At 43.1% G+C, this 16,106-nt stretch overlaps 1 protein-coding gene across 1 annotated transcript in view; it reads right to left on the bottom strand.

Moving 5' to 3' along the window:
* The window catches only part of LOC308066534 (uncharacterized protein), a 31,238-nt gene extending 17,214 nt beyond the window's left edge, over positions 1-14,024 (bottom strand). The window contains exons 1-2 of the mRNA XM_080393970.1: positions 11,833-14,024; positions 7,287-7,367 (exon numbers count right to left, since the gene is read on the bottom strand). Coding sequence (XP_080250096.1) covers positions 7,287-7,367; positions 11,833-12,567 — 816 coding nt within the window. The 5' untranslated portion in view covers positions 12,568-14,024. The remainder of the gene's footprint in view (positions 1-7,286; positions 7,368-11,832) is intronic.
* Positions 14,025-16,106: the final 2,082 nt, after the last annotated feature.

The raw sequence follows: 16,106 nt of genomic DNA, 5'->3' as shown, positions 1-16,106 counted from the left end.
ATTACTGCACGACATGTGACATGATGGTGTGATAGATACGGTGTTTTTTTCCTGCAGGTGAACAGGAGGATGAAGCATCACAAAGCAGGAGGATTGTTTCTACAAGAATGTTTGGAGACTTGGAAACTCTACTATCCGGAGAAGGGAGGAGCGCTGCAACCAAGCAAGCTGGAAAAAGAACGCACAGAGCTGGGATCCTCCTCCTCCCTCTCTGCCACATCAGAACAAACAGCAAAGAAGCTTGGCTTCCCCCTCCAGCATACTGGCCCGTGCTGGCCCGTGCTGCAGCTTCCGTGGAAGGACGCTGGCATCTAGCGGTGACAGCTGGGGTGGCCGCAGCGCGACCCCCGCAGCTCCAGTCCCCGAGCAGCTAGCAGCTCACCGCTCCCTCCCGGCTGCAAAACCCAGGGCGGGCACACACTGGCTGCCGGTCCTACTTTAAGGAAACAAATTGCAAGGGCAAAGAAAACGAACCTGCTGCATTGCCTCTGCATATGCAGGTCCTGTGTTGCTCTATTTTTTTTCATACCTGAGACTATTCTAAGACCATCACTGCAAGAATCAAAGGTTGAGTAGTTGGAGTTTCTTAACTTCAATCACTTAAGATAACAGTTCACAACGCGTGTCTTCTGAGGCTTTCAAAATCTGGTTTGTCAAAAAATTTTTTTTAGCTACGGTCTACCTTATTGAACAGTAAGTCTCACTAAAGCAAAAGGCTACTAATGCTGCACTGATCCAAACATAGAAAAATCCCATCAAAATCAAATTACTCAGCGAACAACAAAACTTGCTTGTAAGTAAAACCCCAAATTAATTCTTCAGCCATAGATTTTTTTTGTCAGAAAAAAGTGATAGCCATCAGTTTTGTTATGAACTTCATCAAAATAGTTTCAACAGATCCCTTAGTACATTAGGCATTTTGATGCTGAAAATCATATTGTAATTTAATACCTCAACCACAACCTCAAAATCCATGAAGCTTTCTGCTTAAATTTCAAATACTGTATGTTAAAATCTTCTCTTGCCTCCTCTTTTTTGGGGGAAATAAATTAATATTTATTATTTAATATATATTAATTACATTATATAAAAATATATAATTTACATAAATAAATTAAAATAATAAAAAAAAATAGACTGAGAAGCCAAAATTTGACAATTCATAGTTAAAGCCGAAATCATGCTCAACTTCAATTAAAGAGCTCATGAAAATGGCATCTTCCTACAAAATGTTTTGGCTTGCATAAATCAGTATTTTTCTTTCAGTGCGGTTTGGATAAATACTCATACACACAAGCATGCCAGTGACCATAATTTTACACACTAGGATTAGAAACTAAACATGAGAATAACTCTACTGGCTTCTGGAAATGACTGCCAAAGCTGGAGGAAAATAAAGCAGACCGCGGGCTCCTTAGTTCTTGTTGCCTTCCAGAACTGGTAGCAAAAAACCCAGCAGTGATACTGCACTAGCATAGTACTTCCTTCTTAGTGGCCCACCCCAAAATACGGCAAAAACTAGATAAAGATTAGTATCATCTACTTATTGGTGTTGCAACTTACTTTGCCTAAGGTGATCAGTCTTACACTTCTGGAATGCCATTTTGTCACTTGATGACTTTTTGATCCGGGTGGTTTCTCAACCTCACTCGCACAGTAAATTTAATTGATTCCGTTTTGCAGCGTCCCCCGAGACCTTTGGAAAAGGTCAGACGCAAGACCTATCTGCTTACCATGAAGATCATTCCTGCTATGTTTGAAGGACTTCAGAGGTTTTGTAAAGTAACACTTTATTCAGGAATTTTAATAATAACTGACAGTTGGATATCATAATATTTCTATGAGAAAGCTAACCTGCTTTGTTGGGATAAGAAGGTTAAAGAAAATTTCACTCTGAATCCTAGTTGACTGGGCTGCAAATAACTCAAAGTATTCTAACAAAAGGCATCCCCCTGCCCCTTCTTCAGTCATCAACTTATCAACAAATTATGTCATTCTTCTAACGGCAAAATAATTTTGGAAACTTTATCTAGCAATTAGGCTGTAAGATTTTAACAGCTTACCTAGATATAGGAATAGCAGCATACAAGTACTTTGTGTTTACAAGACCTAAAAGTATTGACAGGCTTTTAAGGAAATAAGCATTGACGCACAAGAGCCACATTCCCCTACACCTCCTGCTTTCACTGTATGCTGTTGTAGCGGCAAGACCCTAAGAACTAGTTAAGCTAAATTATTTTCCTGTGCAGACAGGCTTCCAAACCAAGTATCATTTTTGAAACTAATAAACATAATAATGTTAGTATTGTTAATGGTTAAAGGATACCCTTATTCTTAACAACTCTATTATAAACAACTATATTTAACACGACTTTTGAGATCGAAGTGTAAAACAAGTCACAGTTCTACAGAAACCCATGCACCTCCTCCCTACATGAACTTGAGCTTGGAGTATCATTTGTGCGCACAACTCCAGTACAAACTCACTAGTCACTTCCTTCACATACTTGAACTATCCTGGCTCAAAAATACTTTATTTTGAAGACTGTCTACTTAGTACATGACCTTTATTTGTCTAGTTGAATGAGCCATCAGCAGCTTTCTCATTTTCTTCCACAAAAAAAGTCTGACAATTCAGTAGCAGCATCACTACAGCACTCCAACTATCCTTATGTTTTCTCTACATAAACTCTAAATCATGGTCTTATTGTTTCTATGCAAAAGAATGAAAACAAGGGAACTTAAGAGAAACTCCTATTCCTGTGGATTATTTATGAAGTATGGTTGAATGCGGTAACTTTTTTATTGACTGTGGCATTTATGCACTTCCTTGATCAGTGGTAAACCAAGGCAGTTGTGATGAAAAGTGTATGAAACTGATTTTAGGAATATTTAAAATAGAATCATCTCCTGGATGAATTAGGAAACATTGCTAAAGCTCAAGTGGAAGGTACTGCTTCAGTACAAATGTACTCTTCTGAAAGAGAAAGGAAGGCTCAGGCAGGAGAACAAAGAACGTCTGCGTGCCTGAAAGAACAGTAAGAAAAAAAACTTCTTTGAATAAAACTTAAAAGACAGTTTGACTACTTAAACTGAAATAAACAGCTTTTGCTTCCGAGTCTGCATTTGCTGCTTCCTATCACAATGCTGATCACAATTCTGTCACTGGTCCGGCTCTCCTACACACCTGCCATTGATGTATAAGAGGTCAAGAAAGCATTAGATGGCCTTAGGATATACTTGCACTTGTAGGGCAGTATCTGATATTCTTGTTGTAAACACATTAGTTTGATTTGCTGTCATAGCTCGTGTACATGTTAATTTGTGCATAATGAACAGAATCTTGGGGGAGAAAAATCTATACAATTAGCACATCAATCAGACTGTTCTCATATCAATTCCCATTGACTTCTCCATAAATTCTCCTTCATAACTAATATGAATCATGAATTAATCATAAGGACTGTAAAACTTAACACCATCCAAAGCTCATAAATCCTAACAATATAGCACTAAACATTGATTATCTTTTTTAAATATCATCACTGATCCCTCTGAATCCACATGCAGTCTATGTGTGCGTACTGGGACATACTCTGGCAGCCCTCTAGCAACAGGCAGTGTTAGTTGTGCTTAAAAGCTTGCACCTACCAGGGTGAAAGGATGAAGGAAAACTTCTGTTTTTCTCACCAAATGGAGACACTGCTTTCTTCCTGTCCAAATTCTGCACCCCAAATATGGTGGTTTGCAGCTAAGTCAATCTATCTGGGCTGTCCCCAAAACGCAGCATTTTACCCCTGTCAGTACCATACTTTCCCACACTGTGGGGGCACCAGCAATCACATAGCTGTTTGGGGAAGAACACTTCTTAGGTCATTTGACTGGGGAGAAAAAGTACAGGGGTTTGGTTTGGTTGGCTGTTGGGTTTTTTTTAGAGGTTGCTTCCATCTAGATCAGTGGCCTGATCTGACTACCGTGTGCATTGTGCTCTGGCGTGCACTGGTGCTGACAGAAAATGGGTGTGAGGTTGCAGAGCCAAGCTTAAAGTAGAATGTAAAAATCCCACACTGTCACAGCACTCCATAAACCAGCCAGCTACAACAAGGTCTTTTACCATCACATATCAACATATTATTCATACCCGCCCCTCTGCTGCCTTCTCCTAGTATCTCCTTATTCTGGGCACACTCACTCTTCTCTCTGCTTCTTCCTCAGCTGCTCTCCCTTCATTGACTCGCAACCACTTAACGGAACCAGCCACAGCTGCACCTTATCTACATCAGCCAACCCACAGCTGTATATTATCAATGATAATTAACCCAGCTTCATTCTTCTACATCACACCATCACTTACTTAAGCTAATTGTAAAAGCTGACCTTTAATCTCTGCCACCCTCACTAGGGTGCCCTGATTCCCTCTTTGGTTTTCCAGAAGTTAAGTCTAGTTTGCCCCTAGCAAGAGGAACATCATACTGCGGTTTATAAGTGCTACTACGGGCAGAAAGGTAGGTGTATTAAAAGGTTATTTCATGACTTTTTTTTTTTTTTAAGAGGGGTAGGGGTTTTTTTACCTTTACAAGAAAGATTCTGTTTGGAAAGCAGAATTTCAACCCCAATGAAACAATGTTCAGAAGTTCTGATTCTGATTAAAAAGGGACTCTTTGGGGAGAAGATAACAGTAAGTCGGCACGTTCCTGTTTAGGCTGACGTTCTTTCTATAATGGACCTAAGGTCTTTGCTCAGCAATAAACAGATGGCTGTTGAGGCACATCCAACAGAGGGTTGGGTTTTTTTCTCACTTGTTGACAAACTCACTCCTGGACTAACAGAGGACATTTATTGCTCCCTCTTTAAGGGACAGAAGAAGTTATTTTCAGGAATGAGGCATTCAGGGTTTGGCCTTTGTGTATGCAAACAGGTAAGGCACAAAGAAACCAAGCAGTAGAAGAGGGGAACATGTTTGATAAGGAGAGGCTAACTGGCATGAGGAGAGTCCCAGGAAACTCCACAGCAAGGGAAGAGAGTAAGCAGTTCTCTGTGAATCAGTATGCCTTCTTGTTATGCAGCATGAATACTGCCCTACTGCAATTAAAGTGGTTGTTCCCATAAATTGAAATTTCCCTTGACCAGCCTTACATGACATGGAGTCATGTACTACCACAAGCAAAGCTGGCCACGCAGAGATGAAACAGCAGAGAGAAGGAAGAGCTTGAATGACCTCGTATATACTGAGAATAGAGGTGAACAAGGGCCGAGACTAGAAGTGAAACCTCAACATTGATGAAATTCTGGGGTTTTTCACCAGTTTCAAACATAGCATCCATAAGAACTAACAGAAAGCATCATGAAATAACAGCCTCCATTTACAAGAAGAAGCTGTAGAACTGTTACACAGCAGGATGTGCACCTTGTGCACTACCTCTGTCTCCTGAAAGACCAGGTCAGTTACCTTTTAATCCTTTTGATTACTGGATCTCCAAAATAAACTGAGCATACAGGGTTGGCTGCAAGAATTAGTGCTGACAGATTTTTGATTCTTGTCACCTACATTTTCCCCAGATAATCCCAGGCTTATTCATATTGCCATATAAATTCCTCTGTATTTCCAGAGAGCTGTGTAAAGTAATACCAGTCCCGAGTTTTTACTTCAAAATTGCAGTGCATTGCAGTACTCATCGTGTGACAGTTTGGGGTTTTTTAACTCACAAACACACACACCATCTACACTGAAAAAAAAAAAAAGTTTAGGCTTCTATCAATCATTTACCTTTCAGGAAAGGCATGAATTAAAAATGTTTATATGATGCTACTTTTTTTTTCTTGCTCACCTGCTCCGTGATGAGTGAGGTCAAATTCTATCCCAAAGTAGACTCCAATCATGTACTTATCATAACAATCATGCACAAAGTCACAGTTGAGGTTACCAAGTCAGTAATGATTCCCCTCCACTTTTACTCCATTTGACATTTTACTTCATTTTCTTGTCAATCCTTTTAGTTTTTACTGTGAACCTAGTTTTAAGGTAATTCACCATCACTTATTTTTAGCAATCTGCCAAAGTTTCCTGGGAAATTAAAATCAGACCAAATCATGGGTAATGTTAAGAATTTTTATTTTAGCCAAACCCAACATGAATTTCAAAGAGGTATGTGGGAAGGAGGGTTGGGGTGAGGAAAGGAAATAGTTGGGTGACATTAGACTGTCCATTTCAATAGATTTCAAAAGACTGGCTTATTAGGTACTGTAACATACAAGCAGTTGTAGAGGAATCTATTGATAACTCTGCAGGCTTATAACACAGAAGTAGACACAGAAGTGAAATGTACAGCTAAAGGCTCTACAGCCACTTGACATTTTAAAGAAGTATAGCAAGACCAGAACAGACAGGCAGTATTTATACCACTATGGTCATTTCAGGTTTAGGGGGTTTTAGTTCAGCTGTAGCATCTCCCAGCCAACAGAAGTCAATTATCCCTTTTACCATCCTTTACCTGCTCACTGTTTAGAGAGAATGGGTAGACAATTAACAACTGCTTATATTCACATTACAGGTAATTTCAGAAAATCCTCCCTAGGTTTAGGAGTCACACCAAACCAGAGGAAAAAGAGTATCTTTAGAACTGAAGGAGAAAGGAGAGAAAATGAAGCAAAAGAGGGAAAAGTCAAGGTAAAGGTAAAAATCTGTATTCCCTTTACCCAATTTTAGATAGAAGTTATGAATTCAATCTAGACTAATCAACCAGGGTCCCTTCATAAACAAACAACAAAGAGCACCTTAATGTTACTGAAGTGATTTATCTCTATTTTGATGCCTGTGGCATAAATCACAACCAAACTGGCATCATCTATGTTTTTCTACTGACAACTGACTTCAATATTAGATGTTCTATTTTCATATAGCTAACAATATGTGAGCTAAACTGCACTCACCACACTCTCCAATGAGATACCCAAGTTAGGAGTGAAGTTGCTTCAGATTCACTTACAGTTGTGAGAAGGAGAGAGAGAGAGAGGAGAGACCCCCAGGAGTCAGCTCAGCTCCCTTAATATCTCAGATTTTTATGACCTTTCTAACCCAAAAGAGTGCAACAAAGCTTCTGCCTGGCATGGATATAATTAAATCAAACAGATTAATGTAACAAGAGAAATATATGACTATATGCTATTTAAAACAGATAAATGATCCTATCATCTTGAAAGAGATTTCCTATGCTTTCACATTCCAATCTGAAATCACTTTATCTATTGATTATTCACTCTGTATTAACACAAACATGCACACCTACCTTTATGGTAACGTTTCCTTTTGTTATTTTTCTCATATTGAAGCCTACTGTAGGAATCATATCTTCAGTGAACTGCCCTGACTAGAATACAAGAAAAAAATATATTTATTATAAAATACTTGATACACAGCAGGTAAGTTTCTAGTTTGCAAACTAAAATTTTTATTTTACAACACTATAAAGTATCACATTAATGTTCCGCAAGAGCACTAGCCAACACTTCAATTAATGCATTGTCACACCAAGGAAGGCTGTTCATTTCAGACCCTTTAAATGATCTTTTATTCTCCTCAGCGACAAAGATCACCCTAGAAACCATGAGACTTCAGATAATTCTTCATTGATCCTTCAGTAAACCAGAAAGCAGCACAGTCAAAATACAGATCATACAATGGTTTGGGTTGGAAGGGACCTTTAAGGGTCATATGATAAATCATATCATATGATATATCATATGATAAAATATGATGAAACGGACTGCACCAGGATTTTCCGCTGTAGTTTCTCACTACCATTACTGATGGTTTAACTCATAATAAACAGTGAAGTACACATGTAGAGTGTACTACGTGCAGACCCTTTCCTTGCAAGCAGGTGACAGCAGAGAAGTCCTACTGTGAAAGCTAAAAGAACGGCATTAAGGCAGAAAAATACAAGGTACTAACTCAGCGCTCCATAAACACAAAACCAAAGTGCTGCCTCCTCCCGCAGTTCAGATAAATATTTTTAGAAGATAGATGCTTGTTATCGTGCCAATGGGAACCTTACACACACCTACCCACTACAGAAGAAAGCTTTTGAGGAGAAAGGTGAAACTCAGATCTAAGCAGACAACGCTTTATTCATTCTTTCTTTTCAAAATGTATCATTAATAAGGTATTGTGTCTCCTAGGCATGGTGCATTAATATATGCAGATGGTTACTTAACAGTTAGGTCTACATGGAGGCCCAAGCACTCACTACAACATGCACAGTAGTCCTAGTTTTCCAGTCATCCAGAAAGGAGAGCAGGACCTCTGGACTTGCCATTAACCTTCCATATATATCTAACTATATTCCCTTTATCCACCTCACCATCCCATATGCCATGGGGTTTTGCTGGAAGAAAATATGGGCATGTGCACAAGGAGGGAAGGAGGCATGCTTCCATAGGTCCCTCTCACCTGAGAAGTGGATGATGAGAGCTTCAGGGTGCACTGGAGCCTTCACAGTGCGCACACTGCCACCAGCTATCTCCAGTGCTATTGCTGGTCTCTGTACGCTTTCTGCAGCTTTCTTCTTTGCTGTTTATGGCAGAGTGAGAATACACTGTGCCTGTAGTTTGTGTTCACAAACTAAGATAAATTATTTTTAATTTGGGACTTTAAAAGCCTTTGTATAACCTTTGACAGTTACTTGATCCTCTCACAAGATTTTGGAGTTTGGAATTAGATCCTTCAGGCAAGAAAAAACTTCCCATCAATTACTTGTTCAAACTTACCTATGGGAACCTTCTTGTTAAATTCTCTACTATACATTTTCCCCATCTTTGGTTTCTGAAAGTCTCTTTTTTTCTTTTTTTTCCCCCTTTTTCCTTGCTTCTGTGACTTGTCAACAGCAGCAGGAAGAAACAGTGAAGACAAATGTACCTGCAATCTCATACAGATACATGTACCCTGCAGTGACAGAAGTTGTTAATTGGATGCAGTAAGACAAAGACAATCAGTAACCATTGCCTGTAGTGGGTACTGGTCTAATTTGTTAATATATATAGTGCATTTATTTGAGGAGGACAGACATATAAACACATAGGAACACATAAACCCTGAGAATGTAGCATCATTATTCAAGCACAGAAAGGCCTGGAAAACCAGCCAGCCGACCCAAAAGACGAAACAAACTCATAGAAAGTCAGGATTCCACTTTTGTCAGCAAATTATACACCATATGTAACATGATAAAGTGGAAAACAAAAATAAATAAAAAAAATCATAACTGCTCTTGTATTAAGGACAGAATGCAAAGAATTAGTGCCCCCTTTACTGGGCTTTAGACTTTTCCTCTAAAAATTTCCATTCTGGTTGAATGGAACCAGCTACAAAGGAAGTATTATGTTTACAGTTCCCCACTTTCCCACACAATAAAGAAAAGAAAGTAGTATGTTGAATCTTGTGCTCACATTAGTCCAAAAGTGCTCTGATTACTCTGTTTTGTTTCAAGCGCTGTAAGCACCATACAGTAAAAAATCTGTTCCATTTTGCTTGCTAAGGAAGTTTTACATGACAAATTGCCTACTTTTGTGAATATTCAAGACGCACAAACTAGTGCATTGTCATATGTCGGTAAAAAAGATTACATCCTGACACAGATGAAAATAACTGATGCTAGGAAGTTGGTAATGCCTTCTTTAAGTGTTGCTGAATATTGAACTGACAATAAATACTGTCATTACCCCCTACTGTATTAACAACCATGGGCCAGATTCTACTCCGTTACATCTGTGCACGTCTATAGTAAAAGGCAGTGAAGCTATTCAAGATTTCCACTGGTAACAGAGGACTAAATACGGCTCAAACTCTTCAGGGAAGACACTGCCTCAAAGTGTGTTTATTCAGTGTCAGCATGACAGAATCTCTAAATACTACTGCAAAGTAGAAAAAACAGTAATTTACTAGTGCTTGTTTTTATGATCCATTGCAGTTTGCATTTTAAGCAGAGACTATTTCACACCCAAGCCACACACATACAAATGGACACAGAGTTGCCAATCTATTTGGCATCCTCCTATCACCTGTATTCAAGAGTAAGCTATTATCCACTGTCTTTTCCTAAACTGTTTACTTCTAAATTCTCCAACCACTCCTCTTTGGTGATTACCATGGTGTACCATCTCCAGGCTACAAGATCCAAAAGCTATCAAACCAGCTATTTGTGACAAGTCAGAAAACATGGATGCCTTGTAGGATATTTTCAAGCAATACATGCGCTGGCAAAATCAGACCTGCGGAGACAGCAGTGCTCTGGTATTCAAGATATTAGCATGAGAGACACAAGTACATATGATGCCATTCCACTGGTGGCATAGTATTAGTGAGTGGACAGTTACATGTACAAAATCTAACACCTCACACTACTGTTACTGAGGTCTCTGAATTGCTGTGGTGTTCTTTGCTCCATTTATGAAATAAATGCAAGAAGCAATATAATTCATCATGCCTTTACCCCCTTCCACAGCAATGCCTGCCCTTGGGAAATTAACAGTTCCAACGGGCATGAGGAGTGCTGAGGCCTTTGTTACCAATACTGTCCAAGTGCCTAATGAAGTAAAACACCACTTCCAGATATTTTTATATATGTTTATTGATCGCTGATGTCCCCCAAAACATACTTTCACTGTGTACTTCCCCTACCCCATCCTTTTCCTCCTGCTCTCTCCCCACTTCTTCACTCACTAATTCACAACCTCCTATTTTTCTCCCTTAATCCATAATTGATTATGAAAGCAAGTAAGAAATACCATATACTCACACCATCATTGCCTCAAACTCTTTGACTTTAGGCCATACACCTCCCAGTCTGGTTATGATTCGTGATCTAGTAACTTTTCAGGATAAGGACCGAAGACCACCTGGAAACCTTTATCGTGTGGCAGGTGAGGCTGCAATACATCTCACAACAGCGATCACCTTGCAGAAAAGGGTACGCACCAAGCTTCACGATTAGTAGTAACCATATTTAAGATACGTATTTGTTTCCATCTTCCGATGGAAAGTGAATCTTCAGGACGGACCCAAATGCATATGGCCAGAGACTACAGCAACGATGAGGAACGTATTTCAGCATGGCGACAAAATGGAAAACGTCACGGTAGGTGTCAGTGTCCGTGTCTGAGGTATGAGGCTGCAAGGCCATCACGACAGCACGAAGGGAACATCAACTCAACGTCAGACTTGAACGCTGAGAGCTATCAAGGCATCATGGGAGGCCATTAATACTGATGCAACTGATGGGAGGGGAGAATTCAGTGGCAGGGGACTTGGGGCTTTGCAGGACGCACAATATATTTTGAGTTATCCTGGGATACGCTGGCCGTGAAACGCCAACTCTGAACCACGGGCCAGCGTCCGTGCCCGGGAACCTGCTTTCAGGTGGGTACGCTTCGCAGTCGGACCCTGAGGACATCACCTTCCTCCCTCTCAGAACCACCTCACACCCGTCTGGCCCTGCTGTGAAATTCTCGAGGTTGCAAAAGGTGCAAGCCCTGCCTCACGCCCGCCGCCCCCTCCCTCCCTCCCTCCCTCCCTCCGCAGCGCCCCGCCGGGACCCCACGCCAGGCGGCGGCTGGGCCGCGGGCGCAGAGCCCGCACCTGTTGCCGGGGGAAGCGAGGCGCAGCGCCCGGCTGGGGGCCGCGGCCCCGTCCCGCCACGCCAGGCTGCCGGGCCGCCGCCCCCGCCTCACCGCCCGCCGCCGGCCCCCTCCGGCGGGCCGCCGCCCCGAGCGCCCCCCGCCCCTCCACCGCCCTGCCCCTGCGCCTGGCCGGCGGGCGGCCGGGCCGCGGCTGCGTACCGCCAGCACGGTGAGCAGCGTGGTCTTGCCCGAGTACTGCAGCCCCACCAGGGTGAGCTCCATCTCCTCCTTCCAGAACAGCGAGCGCAGCCAGTCCAGCAGCCGCGCCACCAGCGCCAGCATCCCGGCCAGCGCCCCCGACCTGCGGCAGGCGCCCAGCCCCAGCGGCACCGCCACGCTGCTGGGCATGGGAGCGCGGGGCGAGGCGAGGCGGCGGCGGGGCGCGGGACGGGGCCGGGGGTCGGCGGCGGCGAGGGGAGCCGAGCGCCAGGCAGGGCCCTCACGTGATGGCGCCGCCGCCACCGCCACCGCCCTTCTCCGGCGGCCACTTGCTGCAGACAGGGGAGGGGTTTGGGTCGGCTTGGCCCGGCCGCGGGCGGGGGAGCGGCGGGGCGCCCCGTGGGGGGGCCGGGCGGGCGGGAGCGAGGGCCGGGCGCTGGCCGGGGCGGGCGGGGAGGCGTCCGTCGGGTGAGGTGACGGAGCCGCGTCCGCAGCGGGGGGCGGGCGGGGCGGCTCCCGCACGAAATGGCGGGCGGGGCCGGGCCCGGGGCGGCGGCGGCGGCCGGGGGGCGTCCCGCGAGCACTGAGGGGAGAGGCGGGCGCCGGGAGGAGCGGCCCGGCGGGTCCGGGCACCGCGGCGGCCAGGTGGGGCACCCCGGGCAGCGTGTGGTGAAGAGCTGGTGCCCGCCGGGAGCGCGGCAGGACGGGGCGGCCCAGCCTTGTTCTTGCCGCCATGGGCCGGCTGCCAGCGCCCAGTAGGGCCTGGAGGGCCCGTTTTGCCGCCCTGGCTTGAAGACTTGGTGGACTTCAGTCTCCTTGGCAGGAGCGATTTTGTGGGTCCTTCACCTCTAGTGATGGTGGTTCGCACGCCCCAGCACTGATACTGGAGGAATTTTACCAGCGTGCTTAGCTGTAAATGCAGCAAGTATGTATCCATGGCATTGCCGAGCTGCACAAAGCTGTATTCTGTAGTTTAGCTACTGGTAGATAGCTGCATTGTGTAGTTTAGCTACTAACTAGGTAAGAACCAGTCCAAAACCGGTCCAAAAAAAAAGACATGAGCCAAGAGTGCTGGACCAGGGCCAGAAGAAAAGGTCGTGAAAAAGATGAGAAGTAAAAGAGGAAGATGATGAAGAAGAGGATAAAGGAAGGCTAAAGATGTCCCAAACGACCACCAGAGGACCCCCCCGACCCACTGGGCCACATATGCATAGTAGGAATGTAGGTGCGATAAGTAGTTCATGGGAACTCTAATGAATATGCTAACAGTTCCTCAAAAGTGCCATTAATATGTATGGATCGGCCAAGTAAAAAGGTAAACCGTGAACAAAGTCCGTATGCATGTTGGGCAGAGCTTATCCCCATGCATCTGGCGCTGAGAATAAAGAATGCCTGCTCTCTAAAGCTCTAAACCAACTATTAGAGAGTTTTGTCTCTGAATTTTTCATATCAGGACCTCTGCTCTTCCTGTGAAACTCTTCAGTTGTTCATTGTGTAGGGGCAGGCTTTTGGATCCAGGGCTTACCGTGGTTTTATTTGGGTCCTCTGGCAGTTTTTGGGAGAGTGTCCCTTAGCATGCTTCCTTGTCTCCGGAAGAGATGCTTGTGATGGTGGTTTTATATATTAGGCAGTGACAAGACCTGCCACTTCACCAGGAATCTTCTGCCTACACTGGATAAGTGACATTTAGTGTACAGTCTTGCCACACAGCATTAGAAAAATGCTTGTTTTCCCCATAAATACAGAGCTAGCACTTAACCTGGATCCATCTGCCAGTCTCTGAAGTTTGTCACTGATGCTCTAGAAGGTTACAGTGCTGGTGGTATTGGCTGGTGAAGGACTTCCATACCATTATAAACAAGGCACTTCAAAATTTAGTATGGACACTTCTACTATTGAAATATAGGGAAATCATTAAAATATCTTGAAATTCTGTTTTCCATGTTCTCTTTAAGAGAAGTATTTCAGCATTTTAGAGATTGCCATTTGTGGCAAACCTCACTGGTTACATCAGACCACAAAAACTGGAAGCTCTTGTGACATTGCTGTCAAGAGCATTTGGTTCTTGGCTAGGTGTAAAGGTGAAAAATTTTATGCTTTTTCATGCCCTGGTTGTAGATAGGGTCAAAATGACTCATAGTATAATTCTAAGATTTTATTACAGATATTTATTTACTCTTGTAGATTTAATTGAACATTTCCAGAAGGAAGTTGGACACTAGAGCTGGCCCTGCTACACTGGTAATGTTGGGGAATTATTTTTCATTGCTTCTCTTAGTGTAAAATCTGGAGAAAAGCAGACAGATTTAAGTGGTGAGTCCCAAACAAACAAACAGAGGCCTTTCCCCCCACCCCACCCCCAGTAGCATAAGGTGCTGCCTTTGATACAGGTAATCCCTTGGTCCTGACACTATTCCCTAGCATAAGTGTTTTGGGTTATAGTCGAAATGTATGAGGAGTGATGGTGTCTTCAGCAGTTTCAGGGCATGGGACAGCTCTCGAAGTTTCTTGCAAATTGGTGACACGGTGAAAAAGAGGAACCTGATTACGTATCCTGCATTGAGGGAGTGTAGCAGAACTTTGCTGTTTTACTTGCCTCTCGGTAGCGGCTGGGTGGCCATTCGATACATATGCACATCCTCACCTCAGCCAGCTGTCACAAATTTACCAGCCAGTTACCATTAACACTACACATAACAGGGAGGGTCACTGGAGACATGGGTAGAAAACCTGATGGTGAGGAAATGGCTTATTCTGGTTGGATGGGTAAAAGGACCAGGGAATAATTCACATGCAAAACCACTATTCTTTTATTTTTCTGCTATGTATCTCATTATTTTTAGAAATTTGTTTCAGCGAAGGCAGTTATCAAATTTTGTGTGAATAAGTGAAATGTTTCTGGCTGCCTTAAAACTGAAAAATGTAAGAATTTCTCCCATCTCCACATATCACACAGCTGGCAATGTGTGGAATTAAAGACAGTCCATTTGTGAGAGTGGTTTCTGGGAATTAAGTGGTTCTGATTACTGCATGGGGGAAAACTCACATAAAATTCAGCAGTCTATTTTTGCAAGAATTTTTAAATTCTGCAATAGTGCTTAAGGCTCATAGTGATGGAAGCTTATAGAAACAATATTTGCAGATACAGTAACATTCTGAAAAAATTAATTTCAGTCAGATCCTCATAAAAGGTCAACAAAGGGTGGGCAGGTAATTTCTAAAACAATAATTGGCTGTACACTGACTGAAGTCTTTTACAGTGTCTGGAGAGTCAAGATGTAATATATCAAAAAGTCTTGGAGAATTTGTCCAAGTTCAAAGATCTGTTATATCTTTTGTTAAACTATATGATTATGAAAGGCAATTCTTTATTTTGCAGACAGTTTGGTAATAGAACATTGCATGTAAAAGTATTCCTACCTTATTACAATTAGCAGCTCAGAGGACATTTGTTTCTGTAGCTAAAAGCCTGAGCTTGGCCACAGAAGGCCACAATTCATTATCCCGTATGACTGTAGACAAGCCACTTAATCTTTCTGGGAACCATTTAACCACTGATAAGGTATTTCACTTTTCTGTCTTGTCTATTGTGATTTACACACTTCAGGACCAGTTTAGCAGTGTTACGGGGCCATGCAGCACCTAGCATATTGAGTCTTTCTAGTGCTCTGTCACTGAAGTGATAGTAAAGCAGCTTACTCCATTGCAGAGACTGATTTGTGCTATAAAAATGGATCTTAACGTTTCTGATGATGCTGGTGCTGATGCTATAAACACATGATCGGCAACACTTGACCTGAACCAACATGGCATATCCGGGTATTTCCACATTTGGGGAGAAACAAGATGTTTGGGACCCACATCTCTAGTTTGGAGTACTACCAAACAGACCAGATCACAATATCTGTAGTTTAAGCATGGATTTTAGTGACAGCTGAAGATCTTAATGAGAAGAAGCCTTCAGCTGAATGAAATATTCAGAGAGGAGAGCATAAGAAGGGGTGATGTCTCACTCCAGTATTTTCAGGTTTGTCCTTGCATACCAGATGTTTGGGGAAAAAAACCCCAACCCTGTAGAATAAGCTGCACATGTTTTCTGCTAATGAGGCACTGCATTAGTGAGAGACTTATTTTTTCCTGTTTGTAGGTCAGAGTCAAGCAGCAGCTTGGCTAAAGAGAATAGAACAACTGTATTGAACTTTTCAGTGGCAGCATTGCATTGTACCCACCAGTGTCTGTGTGCATCGTCTGTGCCCTCTGCTGGCTGGAGCGCC

Source organism: Falco punctatus (assembly GCF_963210335.1).
Source record: "Falco punctatus genome assembly, chromosome: 6".
NCBI lineage: Eukaryota > Metazoa > Chordata > Aves > Falconiformes > Falconidae > Falco > Falco punctatus.
The sequence above is the reverse complement of the archived record's forward strand: the minus strand, read 5'-3'. Positions and strand labels throughout refer to the sequence as shown.